This window comes from Eretmochelys imbricata, chromosome 14 (assembly GCF_965152235.1).
Source record: "Eretmochelys imbricata isolate rEreImb1 chromosome 14, rEreImb1.hap1, whole genome shotgun sequence".
NCBI lineage: Eukaryota > Metazoa > Chordata > Testudines > Cheloniidae > Eretmochelys > Eretmochelys imbricata.
The window spans coordinates 8,761,937-8,775,559 of NC_135585.1; the positions used below are offsets into that span (position 1 = coordinate 8,761,937).

At 41.5% G+C, this 13,623-nt stretch overlaps 1 protein-coding gene across 12 annotated transcripts in view; it reads left to right on the forward strand.

The window, feature by feature from the left end:
• The window catches only part of PECAM1 (platelet and endothelial cell adhesion molecule 1), a 69,929-nt gene that overhangs the window by 28,271 nt on the left and 28,035 nt on the right, over positions 1 to 13,623 (forward strand). For 5 of the 12 annotated variants that reach the window (XM_077833308.1, XM_077833306.1, XM_077833313.1 and 2 more), the window contains exons 8-13: positions 2,749 to 3,027; positions 4,250 to 4,354; positions 5,414 to 5,441; positions 5,899 to 5,972; positions 7,859 to 7,915; positions 10,660 to 10,728. In XM_077833308.1, coding sequence (XP_077689434.1) covers positions 2,749 to 3,027; positions 4,250 to 4,354; positions 5,414 to 5,441; positions 5,899 to 5,972; positions 7,859 to 7,915; positions 10,660 to 10,728 — 612 coding nt within the window. The remainder of the gene's footprint in view (positions 1 to 2,748; positions 3,028 to 4,249; positions 4,355 to 5,413; positions 5,442 to 5,898; positions 5,973 to 7,858; positions 7,916 to 10,659; positions 10,729 to 13,623) is intronic. The other 7 variants (XM_077833315.1, XM_077833309.1, XM_077833318.1 and 4 more) reach the window with 3 other exon arrangements.

Consider the following 13,623-nt stretch of genomic DNA (forward strand, 5'->3'; position numbering starts at 1 on the left):
ATTTGGTAAATAATCTTCCTCTTTGACAAGATCTGCTTTAACAAGAGTGATGTTAGCTGTAATTTGCCCTAAACAGCTTTTATCATAGACTTTTACATTCTCTGCACAAGTTATGGGGTTACCTTCACCTGAGCTCGCAGTAAAAGCATTTACATAAAAGGTGGCAGTGTTGGGGTAAACTTGGTTACACACAGACAACTGCTTAGAGTCAAACAACATACCAACACTGTTACAAACTGGATAGATTTTATCCCCATCCTTGCTGTTGAGAGAAGCTGGCTTTTCAGGATGATACAGTTCCTATTGTTCTTTTATTCTCTTGGGTTGGAGCTTAAGTTTTTCCACTTTTGACTTAGCTTCTAGTTCCCGCAATCGAATATGTGCCATTCTTTGTTCATGTTCAAAACACAGGCATTCTCTTTTAGCAGCTTCTCCTTCCATATCAGCTATTTTTTGCTCTTGTTCAAATTCTAGGTGCTGGTTTCTCACTGCAAGCATTTTCGCTGGGTCTGCTTCCTTATTACTGGCAATTAACAGATTTTTCAGTTCCTGCTCTGGGGTCTTTTGCTAAAATACAACCTTCTCTGTAAGCACAATTCTTCCAGGATTTTTCTGTCAGGATCTTGATCATGGGTCACTCACTGTAACGGATTTTTAACCCTTAAACTCTCCAATATCAAAATTAAATTTTGACAAGTGTGTGGTTCTGATCCAAAAACCCAATTAACCTGTGGTAATGTGTATCCAAGCACGACTATGCCGATGTGACCGGGGTCCTAGTGGGCAGCCAGCTGTGGTCACTCAATTAGGGTGAACTGCAAAGAATGGGGCAGCCAAACCCCAAAAAGCTGGTGGATATTCCAATACTTAGATTCACCAAGCCAGCATAAAACAGTTTCTTTATTACCCTACTGGTTACTCAGAAGTCCAAACAACACAGTTCCCTTAAAGTGATTCAGCCTCAGGCCTCCATCCAGGTATCCGCATCAAATATGATGAAAATTTCTGTAAATCTTACTTCATCATATAAAAGAAAAGGTTCTACCAATCCCAAAGGACCAGACACATCACCTCCCAGGTTAACGAATGTTTCAGATCTTACGCAAATACACGCTACAGACAATTCTTATTAACTAAACTAAAATTTATTAAAAAAACGAGAGAGAGTACGGTTAAAAGATCAATATACATACAGACATGAGTTCAATTAATTGAGGTTCAGATTCACAGCAGAGATGGTAAGCTTTGTAGTTGCAAAGAGTTCCTTTAGAATTCAGTTCATAGGTCATAGTCCAATGTTCAGATCTCATATTCAGGGCGAACCAGCATAACTGGGATCTCAGTCTTATGACTCAAACTTTCCCTGATGAAGTCTAAGCAGATCTGAGATGACAGAATCAGGACCCAAGGAACTTTGATACAGTGTAATGTCTTCTTTGACAAGTTGGGAGTTCCTCGGGGAACAAAAGGTAATTAGGATGACTTTGAAGGAGGTCCATCCCTGGTACTTAGCTATACCAATTAACATAAGGCCATTTGTCTTTTCCTCCACTATTCACAGTACATTTCAAAGAGAGATGAATACCAAGATAACCCGTGTTTGCAATTCATTTAAATTCTATCAGAATACAGCATAGACAGGGACTGTTGATTACATTGTCCGGACTCTACTTTTACATATGTAAATACACAAAACCACAAATATTATCTCCCCACATGTCTTCTGTGGGTTACTTATTTTTCAGGCTGTTTAACCCTTTCTAGCCATGCGTCACAGGTAGCCATTCAGTATCATCCATCTGGTGCACTGAATGAAACAGAGATCCTGTGGAATAAATAGTATGTGTTCATGTCAATAAAGACTGTATGTTAATGTATGTGCAAAAAGGGGCTGAATTAAGGTTCCACAGGAAACCTGAATTGTGGCATTTCCTAACTTTTGTCTGTGTGATCCTTTTGACTTTTGCAACATTAATGTTGTTTTAATATATGGAGTTTTTTGGATGCATGACATATATACATTGTTGTTTAATTATATAAAAAATATCAATATACACTACTTGCCTCTCAGGTTAACTTTTTAAGCACTGGCATAGCTAATAAAACATCAAATCTAAATAGTGTTATTTTGACTACACATACTTTATATTTTAATGAATGTAATAAAGTAACTGATCTCTTACTTCCTGTTTTTTATACACTATAAAATGAGAAATCTGGGCCATTTGCTCAGTCCTTCCATCAGTAGAGAACTTGGTCCATTAGCTGCCAGTGTTCACTAGTAATTGATTTGAAAAATCAGCTAAACATTATTTACAGGTACTGTGCCAGATTATTAGCTGGTGTAAAATAGCATAACTCCACTGAAGCCATGTTATGCTGATTTACACTAGCTAAGGATCTGGTTGATTATTTCTAGAGATATTATCTAAATTGTTTTCAATTTAGGGCCTGATTAAAAGCCAATTGAAGTTTATGGAAAGACTCCCACTGACTTGAATAGGCTTTGGATCAGACATTCTCTACTTTTGTTTCTTTCGAGTACCCATGAGTATATCAGGGACTAGGCACTGTAGAGTTATATATAAATCAATGGGCGCTGCTCCCCAGCAGACGCTGGCCAGGAGCGTGGGAATAACGGAACACAAATGCAGTCTCTCTGGCAGCAAGACAAAGTGGTGCCAAACTAAGCATTTCTACAATAGTATTTTATAACCTGATGTCTTTTCCTCATGCCTTCATTTGCAGCTCCCATTAGGAACATAAGCTTTGGAAGTTTACCCCATGGGGAAGTGGAAGATGGTGGAGATATCAACTTTCTCTGCATCGTAGGCGAAGGATCTTTGCCAATCGACTTCAGAATTTTTAAACAAAATGACCAGAAACCTTTATTTTATGAAAGCAAAATGGAAACCAGAGTCGTCTGGCAGAAGAAATCATTGAGTAAGCAGGATGCAGGGAAATATTTTTGCGAAGCCTCCAACAGAGCCAGGGTTACTGTGCGAAGCAACTTGCTAACCGTTAAAGGTAAGCTATGCTCTTGATGGCACATCCTTAGGCTGCTCGGAATAGTACCAGAATAGGTCTATCTCAAATCTACTGTTACATGTAATGTTGGGATTACCTAGAACTGAGGCATCTCTTACAGTAGCTGTAACTTTTTTAAATGACAGGAAAGAAGGCATCTTAATGTACTGGACCTTTAAAATTCCCCCTCTTCTGCAGGGAATTTCCTGCCTTACATGGTGAATTCCATTGCAACACTTAGTACATGGTAAAAACACCAAACACTCCTTTCCTGCGGGATAAGGAGAATTATAAAGGGCCACTAATGTAGGTAGGGACTTCACCACTAGATTGTATTGCCACTTGGAATTGTACATGCGCTGTTGGTGGGGGATAGCATGAAAGGTTTGGGACACCATCTAACCAAAACAGTCCCATTGTGTTCTAAACTGAACAAACCCCAGGAAGACTTAGCTCTTGGATCCAAGGAAAACCAACTTAGGCAGCATGGACTCTGGCCTAATGCAAAAGCACTCCTCTCTAGAAAAATCCCCAACAAGAGTGAATAGATCCAAAACTTAACGTAGTTTAATTGACTGGCAGATGAAAAACGCAGGAGAATAAGTTCTCCTCCTGCAGTCCATAATGTTTCTCACTTTCCTTCAGTCCCCTAGCTATGCTCAAGCAGCAAAAAGGAGCTGTGTCCAGGGGATCTCCCAGCCTAGCTGTAAGTGGAGTGATGGGTTGGTGGTCTTGCCTACTTGTCACTCAATGCTAGGTTTCATAAAATACCTACTAGTGTTGAACTGGACCAAGGGGATTTGTTATCCCCAGTGGCCACATCTATCTAATTTTTGGGGAGTGAGTGTTAAACTTTTCTGGCTTTTTTTGCATTTTCCATGGCTTCAGATCTGTGGCAGAGGTCAGCCAGGCAGAGACACTTATGACAATGGGTTGTCCCTACATCCTCAACCATACTAGGAGAGGCTGAGAAGCCAACTAAAAGCTTTCCCTGACTGGATTTAGGAACAGACCCCCACCCAGTTAGGGAAGAACCCAATAGTGATCTCTGGATGGTAACCTCTTTAAAGATTTTCCAGAGCTGTCTGAATTCACCCTCCTGAGCACTAAATACTTCTAATAATGCCAAGACCACCTCTTGTGAGGACTCAGGAGTTGTAAAAGCCAGTAGTGACTTCATACCATTGCATGCATTGTTACACATGTCTCTTCTCGTTTCCAGTCATCCTGGCTTCATGGCAGAAAGGGTTTATCGCATTATTTGTCTTGGCTGTAATTGCCATAGCAGCTTTTGGTTTCTGGTGGTACTGGCGTAAGAAGGAAAAGGGTAACAATGAATATCTTCTATTCTCTGGGTGCTGAATGAATAGAACAAATGAGGGGGTTGGCTGCAAGAACAAAGGACTGGGCAGGGGGAAAGGTGACAAATGTAGGATTTTCAACCACCCCAATGCTGGAGGTTGTTTGGCTCGGAGCTTTTGGTTTGATCCATTATAAAGCTATGAAATTTAGATCTGGGTTCTAGTTCTGGACTCCCCCTTACTTCCACAAATTCAGGCCCATCTCTAATCCTTATTGCCTCAAAAACTTGAGGTTCTTACTCAGCATTTATTCAGTCTCTACTCAAAAACAATTCCTATTAATTGTGAGTTTTGACTAAGTAGTGACCTCAGGATTCGGTCAATTATAATTGCGTTACTCTTTCACATTTTTTGTTATAGAAAAATGGGTAGGACTGGTTTAAATCCATTTTGAACCAAAATATCTGGGAAAATTTGGAGTGTCTGAAACTCCCAGATATCTGTATATCGGCCTGCCTAAGGAGCAGGGTTTTAGATCACAGCATCCCTGGAAGAGAACATCAGATCCAGAGGACTGGTTGGCTACAGAGATTAGAAGTAGGATACAGAGGGTTAAATAACTTACTTAATTTTGGTCCAGGTCAGTATAGCTCCGCAATCAAAAGTTAAGGTCTGAAAGCTTTTCAGTGGACTGTATGGTGGTCTGTACATGAAACCATCACATTTAGCCTCCTAGTTAACAGTCTCAGAAGTGAGGCCAAGAACTGAATGAGCCATGGATTCTGAGATATCCCTTCGTCTTTGGAAGTATCCCCACTAGATCAAGAGGGGAATCTGAGGGAGCCTGTATTGAAACTGTCAATGCTGTATCTGTTCTGTGCTCATACTAGAACATGAAGTCCTCTAGTCAATTTGGCAACTTCCACATCAACTAAATAAGATACCAAACTTCACTGTGGCCACTAGAAACGATCCTAACTCAGGGATGGATGGGCCCCACATGTAGCTTTCATTTTCACCTTTTATGCATTTGTCTCTCTACTGGTGCAGGATATAACAATTATCTCTTCTCTTTCCCTTGCAAGGTAAACATCCTTCCATGGAGATGTCTGGGTAAGATGGCTTTCTTTCTGGAAATGGTAAAACGTGTCTGACTGAAATGCTGGAGGCTTATGTTACACATATATGGTGAATCTTATTAGGTCTCTCAGCTGGAGACAATAGGTGGTTGTGGCTACTTGCAGCAGACCACCTACTCAGAAACAACATGATGAGGAAATAATCCAAAATGGAAATGGGCTAATTACTAAAAATGGGGAATGACAGGCCTAGATTTGAATGCCTTCAAATGTAGGATTAAAATCACATAGAGACATATGGTAGAAGAAAAGGGAGATAACACTTGACATTGGGGTTTGCTTATGCTCCCATTGAGGTCAACAACAAAGCTTCCATTAATTTAAAAAGATAATAAAGGAGTGGTGCCAATTTAAACAATTATCACTTTATTTTTTTTTACTTTTAAGGATGGTTCCTTAGTCATGTCCATTTTTGTACATTTCCTTTTTAGATCCACAGCAGCCACTAATTCGACTAGTGAGAAACTGGAATCTGGACAGAACCATTATACAGAACTCTATCCTGGTAGACTATTTTTTTTTATACTCTCTGGTAGCATATTGCTTTAATCAACAAATGATTGTTTAAAAGTTTGGCTTCGCATGGTCCTGGTATGTACTGGGGCACAATTTTTAAATGATGGAATAATAGATGCACCCACGAAAAACAGCATTTGTACTTGTAGATCAGAGAATGAGGATATGCAGTTATCCAGTCTGCATGTGCAAATGTAAGGTGTGTTTGTTTTTGTTTGTTTTTTTGTGTGTCTGGGGGCTATACACAATGAAACCTGGTCTGAAAATGAGGTGGGTATAGTGGTTAGAAATGGCTTGATGGAACGAGCCTTAGTAATACTTAGGGGTTGAGACGAGACATGGCTTAGGATTGGGACCAGATCAGGGTTAGGCTCGTGTTGATTTTTGAGGCCCAATCAGATGTAGTGTTGGGTTTGTGTTGGTTAGAACTGCCGTCTTGTAAGTTGTTCTCATGAGATGACAAATTTTTATAAGCTGTTCTGCCATGTTGGGCTGACTATTATTGTGAGATTTTTTTGGCTACCAGTGAACTGGAACTTTAGGCTCTTTCTTCTCTTGTATGTGACTAGACCTGGATAAACTATTGTGAATAATTTAGTCTAGTAACTTTTTGGCCAATTATGTGAATAGATTGGAGTCTTATGAATTTTAACTTCTTTCAAACTATTGGAGAATAGTTTATATAAACACATTTCAGTTTCTGACCTGCATATAAACTACTTACTAGAGTAACAGAATTACTGTTTGCTATATGACAGGTTTCAGAGTAGCAGCCGTGTTAGTCTATATTCGCAAAAAGAAAAGGAGTACTTTTCTGTTTGCTATATGTAACTTTAGTTAGTTCTGTGAAACAATGTGACTTAAGATTCATCTATTTATTCTGCTCCCTGACTGGATGACCCCCAGACTCAGAGCTTCCAAGATGACCATCCAGACACTGTGAATATATACAGGATTCTCATGAGCCATTCTTTTCCTAGATATTCTTGCAAGCACCTTTATACCAAACATCAGATTATTAATCTTCCTGGCCTTCTATGCAAGATAGGTAGTATTCTCATTTTACAGATGCGGGGGAAACCAAGGTAAAGGCAGATTAAGTGTTCAACAGTACAACCAAGGCCACAGAAAGAGAGAACATCAGAGCAGAGATTTAGGAGTTTGTGGCTCCAACTCTGTGCTCAGACCACTAAATAATAATAATTTTGTATTTATATAGTACCTTTCATCCCAGGATCTCAAAACACTTCATAAAGGTGGATAAGCAGTATATCCTCTTTCTGTAAAGGAAAAACCAAGATAGAGATCAGGTGACCTGCCCAAGGGGCAGAAGAACACATGACTGTTCACTTACAGTCCCTGTTTTTTAGCTACTTAGATAGTCCTACCTCCCCACTAGAAAACCCCCGTCTCATGTTCATCTTTTCCAAACTCTGGAAGACATCAGTTTTCAAGATAAGTTTCACTAGTTTTCCTCCCCCATCCCCCCACCCCCAAAAAACTATGTTCAATATGTTTTTTGGTCTCTGCAGTCTATTTATTGCCCTCAATCTGAGTCCGAACTCTACTGGTGTCAGTGATCCAATGTGGGTAAACTGTCACCTTGTGGAAAGCTCATTCAATGTGAACAAAGTTATTCCTTGGTTTCCTTTAGCTTTAAACTGATCCTCTTATAGGATCAGATTCTGCTCTCCTATGTTATGAGAGTGGCTTGGACATGTACCCAAAAGCAAAATTTCCCCTAAATAATTAAATCATTACATGTTGTGACAGCAGAAGGTTTCTGTTGTATTTTAATGAGAAAGCTAAATGAATGAATCACAACTATCCTAAGCTGCTTGTTGGCTCACTTTCTGCTTGTGTATTTAATTTTAGGATCAGGTTACATTGAAGACAGTGAAAGTCCTGTAAAATCAACAGGTGAAAATAAAGGTAATTTTCACACTATTATTTTAATCATAACTTTTTTATCATTTTGGAATTAAAAGTGGTGGGGACATGTCTGATTGTGAGAGCAGGGGACTGGCAATTAGGCCTTCTATATTCATTTGTTTTCTCCCACCTTGTCGTCAGTGATGCTGTGGGAAGTCACTTATCCTCTCTGTGTCTAGGTTTTTTGTATTTCCCACTTGCAAAATGAGCATAACAATGTCCATGTCCCAGGCGTGTTCTGAGCCTAATGAGTTGCTTCTTTTGGTTGGTGGCGTAGAAAAAGAAAAGTATGATTACCTACAAATATATTTCAAATGTTATTTTTGAATCTTTTACAGAGAATCTTTCACAGGCTTCCTTTACCTTCTATTTATCTTTGCTTTCATCATTTTTCTACATCTTGACATTTTAAGCAGCATAAAATTGGGTGTCAAATATGAAGAAAATGATCTTCCAGCTAACTGAGGCACCAAATAGGTTTTAAAAAATACCTCCTTTTTAAAGTAATAATTGTATCTGGTATTGCATCATCTAGATGCATAGTTGTATAGAGATACAAAGTATTTTTCAGGACTGAGTGTTTAAAAGAACTAATTAAAAAGCAGTGCTTAAATGTAAATATTCTGGGGATATTATGGCTGAAAACTCATAGACAGATACTACTATGTCCACCCTCTCCCTTTGCTCCCATCTGTGCTTTCCACGTAGGCATGTGAGTGTTCAAAATGTGATTCCTGCTAACCTGACATGTTATAACATGGTTTTGGCTGGGCAAACCCACAACAAAAATGTCTTATGGCCTGTGTTATTCAGGAAGTCAGATTAGATGATCACGGTGGTCCCTTCTGGCCTTAAATTCTATGAATCCTATGAAAAGACCGTTCCTTAGCTGACAGCCTAAATATGAGGCAAGAGACATCAGATGGCTACAACCATCAGATGTTACTGGTCAGCATGAAAAGCAGCAATCTCGGCACACCAGCTGGCTAGCTGCTGTCAAGCTTTTCATAAGTATTGTGGCAAAGGGGAGTCTTAAAAAGGGATTTGGAGGAGAATAGTGGGGTGAGTTTGCCAATGTTCTATCAGGAGCTCCACCCACACATTATGGGAGAAAGCGCGAAGGGATATTGTTGAAAATGTAACAAAGGGGCATTGAGAGTTGGTATCACTGGCAGAACAGAGGTGAGAGTTGCTGTCCCAGCAGCATATGGGATAATAGGTAAGGCTGGGATAGCCCATAAAGGCCTTGAAAGTGAAGACAAGTAGTACAGTGGAGAAGGAGGAGCCAATGGAGAGCACAAAGGTTCAGGTGACGAACAAGGAAAGTGATTGCAGCAACATTTTGAATGGATGCAAGTGGGGCAAAGCGGGATTAGTAAAGGCTGGCGAAGAGGAGGTTGCCATGGTCTGGATGAGAGTTCTAGCAGCACAGATGGGTTCTGGGACTTAAATCTTGCGCAGGAAGAAGCAGCCAGATGTAGACAAAGCCTGGATGTGGGGATCTAAAGAGAGGGCTGAGTTGAAGGTAAAAGTTACAGGTCTGAGTGAAAGGCAGGAGGGTGGTGATGTCCATGATGACTGAGAAAAGAGGAATGTGGGAAGGCTTGTGCGGAAAGATTGAGGTTTTTTTTAACCATGTTGATCTTATGCTTATAAATGGACATCCCTAAGAAGATATCAGAAAGACTGAGATTATCTTGGACAGAAGGAAATAGGTCTGGAGTGGAAAGGTAGCTCCGAATGTCATCAGTGTAAAGATGTTAGTTGAATTCATGTTTACAAATGAGACTTCCCCAGAGAAAAGTTACAGAAGGGGACCGAGGATGAAGGCCTGCGGAGCCCCAAAAGAAGTTGCATGGTGGACGTGATGGGGATCCTCTGTATAAAATTCTGATGGAGTGATTGGGGAGGAAGGAGAACAATCAGGAGTGAACAGGTTCATGAAAGCAGAGGGCAGGATTTCAAGAAGAGAAGCGTGGTTGAAGGTGTTGAATGCAGGCAGAGGAGGATGAGCAGGGAGTATTGGTTATGAGCATCGGCTAGGAGAAGACTATTGAAGACTCTGAGAACTGTTTTAGTGGAGGGCAAGAGGTGACTGGAAAGGGTCTGAGCTGGAACTAGCAGAGAAGAACTCTAGACAGCAGTTGTTGAGGGCACATTCAATGAACTTTGATAGAGGGGAGATGGGGCGATAGCTAGAGATAAACAGTGGGTTATTTGAAGATGTTAGTGATTAAAACACGCTTCTGCTGTGAGGGGAAGGAGACTGATGAGAGGGGATCAGAGGTGGGGGCAAGAGATAAGATGATAGGAGGGGGACATTGAGGTAAACAGAGGTGTTAAAGAAGTGCAGAGGAGATGCTCCTTTGTCGGTGACGGGAAAAGGAGGAGAAAATAATGGGGACAGGAAGGGCAGAGAAAGGGGGAGAGACAGACTAGTTGAAGCTGGACAGGCACACAGAGGACTCTGGGGCAGAGGATTTTCTAAATTTGCATTTTGCTATTTTTCAAGACCTCAAAAAAAAAAAAAAGACAAGAGTTTCAGGCACCACCCAGACCCCTCCCCGGTTTTAAAAAGGAGGTCAGCTTCAGCAGGCTGGGCTGAACCCCCATCTGCCCAATCATGTGCCCTTTAAAGTCCTTGTGAGCTTGACCATTGACTTCCCTTGAGTCAGGATCAGGCTCACAGCAAGTATGGCATAGGGAGTGCTACAAAGAAACATCTTCTTGCTATTTTGGGGCAGGATCTGACCACGAGAGTGCTGAGGTGGAATATACTGAAGTTGAAGTGTCAACGTCTGATCCTTACAAAGGTAACGAGCTGGCTGACCTGTACAGTTATGTATTGGGAGTCGTTACAGACCTGCTGTTTCTGCCATTGCTTTCACTGGGAGCAGGAGTAGGTCCTATGCTCTATGCATGGTAGTTCCTTGGTAATAGCTCTCAGTGATGCAAGGACTGCTGTTACCAGAGCCAACCAGTACTTTCCCTTTCCTCCATGATTCTCCTGTGCCCTTCCACATAAGATCTTTAGCTAGGCTGGGCTACCAGCTGGAGCTGGGGTTCTAAGCAGAAAGCAGCCTGCTGTGGGTCTGCGTGTTGTGGGCTCAAAGCTCATGGAGGGGCACTTAATTTTTTTTTTAAACTTTCTTGGGTGGCTTCAGCCTCTACAGCCCACAGGAGGAGGGAGAGGGAGGGGCTGCCCACCCTGCAGGGAACCGGGGAGTGTCCCCACCCACTGCTGAGCCTGCTGAGAGATCAAGGAGGTAGAGAGCAGGAACTGTGATTCGTCCCTTACAGCCTGAGGAGAGCTGGAGGCCTGCAGGGAAACAGAGGCTTGGTCTATGTCTAAAACTCATGTCAACCTAATTCTGCAGACACAGCTTCTGCCTCTCGAGGAGATTTACGAGAGTGATGGAAAACCCCCGTTTGTTGCTGCAGTAAGGGTCTGTAGCGTGCGCACACATACCCAGTGAGAGTGTAGGGAAGTGAGAATGTTGGCTGCCCTGGTAACAGCCTCCTGCTGTCAGTGGTATTAATTCAGAGGGAATATATGGGCTAAAGGTGTTACCACAACCCAGTCCCTGTCCAGTGTTAAACAAGGTCCAGGGCTTGGTATCCAGAGACCACAGCCACTTACCGCCATGGCAAACACACCATTAAAAACCCTTTGTATCTTAAAGATACAGAAAAAAAGGAAAAACAGTTAAAGCATTTGAAATGTAAAGTATTAAATAGGGTTTTCATTTGAACAACATACCTTGTTCCCTTTCCATTTAGCTATAGACAGTTTTTTAGAAGGAAGCCCCTCTCCCCCACCATTTGACAGTCTCTTAAATGGTAATAATTGTCATCCCAGGTGCTGGTGGTTGGGCCGATGGGGTGGGAATGTTGTCTGGCCCGTTCTGGTCAGGACACCTCTTAGGATCAGAATGATGAAGGCCTGGGATCCCAGAAAATGGTGGGGTTGGCCATCATGATGGTGAAGCTCGCTCTAATAGCCTCCATCTGTATTTCGTCTGTTCTTCCTTTGTTCTTTCAGGCTTCCCCTCCAATTCTTTCTTTTAAGGACCCCAGAAAGGGAGTGGAAGATGGAATAGCCCATCCCCTCATTTTGTCCATTAATTAGGCTTCATATCCGACATACTAATTTTGGCTTATTGACTTCTGGCTCCTCATCTCCTGTTTTTAACCAGCATAAATTCAATACAGTCCATGAATGATATCAGTAGGCCTTTTTAATTTAGATTAACTCAATTCATCTGTCTCCCTTTTGCACCTTTTCCCATCAACATTTGTTGTTATAGGTTATTGTAACATCTTATGAACTTTTACATACTTCTTACAGTTGAGTTCACAAGTTGGGTAAATGTGTAGGCCCCATTGTTGCATGTCTTAAGTTCCGTGGTACAGAACTTAGCACAGCAGAGCCCTGCTCCGTAACTAGGGCTCCCATGCACTCTGGTAATACAAATAATAATGATGGTGGTAGCCAGAACTCTTAGCATGGCATTACAGTGAATCTCCTCCCGGCCTTTGAGGTAATTGTCTTGCTGGATCCTATTCCCAATGATGACACTTACAACTCAATTTTTCCCCTCACCCAAAGCATCATGGTATCCTCAGTCTCCTTGTGCAGAAAGTGGGCAAATTGTTCAGAACACACATAAAAGCCTAAGCAGTTAGGAATAAATGAAAACCATTCAGGATGTTAAGCCATGTCCCAGCCTTTACTAGTCCAGAGTTACAAATGTTTCACACACCTCTAGTCATGCCCAGTGCAGTACAAGGGCGTAGAATGTTGTAAGAGGTACTTTCTATCAGATGAAATGTTAAACTAAGATCTTTGTTAGGGGCAAGTTAACGAACGCCTAAAAGAATGGGGATAACCTTTGCATCTGAGCCAGCATCCAACTCAGGCTAGGATGTTAGAAAAATATTATTGAGAGAGGAAGGTCCAGTCTGTACTACACAAACTGCCATATTAACTCGATCTAGTTAAATTACAGTAGTGCACTGACATTTTTAAAAGACCCTGTTTTAAATGGGATTGGACCATGTTTTAACTATGTGATACTGTTTCAAGTTAGCCTTGGACTGTACAATCTGTCTCATGGTTCAGGAGTCTGATTAAAGCATGGCTTGGTCCTGTCTGTCCTGCAGGACTAAATCATGCAACTCAGCATGCTTAAATCTTACACTGTTGCAGTTTTTTGTAGTGTAGACAAGACAAAAGCTACCGGTTAGCATATAAGTGCTTTCTTTCTGTGTATGGTCACTGGACTACCAGTGCCTGCTGTGTTACTGGGCCAAGCATTTTGAGATACTGCTAGAGTGGAAGCTGTTATATGAAACCAAACAGCAGTCTATGCAAAAGACTTATTCTTTCACCTCTGCATTGCACCATACAGGATAAGATTTAGGCCACTAGCACTTACGTTGACAAAACGTTTGTCGCTCAGGGGTGTGAAAACACAATTGAGGGGCATAAGTTTTGCCGGCAGAAGCGCTCATATGCATAGCGCCATGTTGTCAGAAGATGCTCTCCTGTAGGCATAACATGGCGACACAAGTGCTCTTACAGTGGCACAGCTGAAGAGGCATAGCTGTGTTGCTGTCAACTTGGAAGCATAGACATGGCCTTAGTCTCAGGGAGAGAGAGGAGTAAGGCCAGGGGTTGTTTTTTAAAATACTTTTTCAGTAACTAC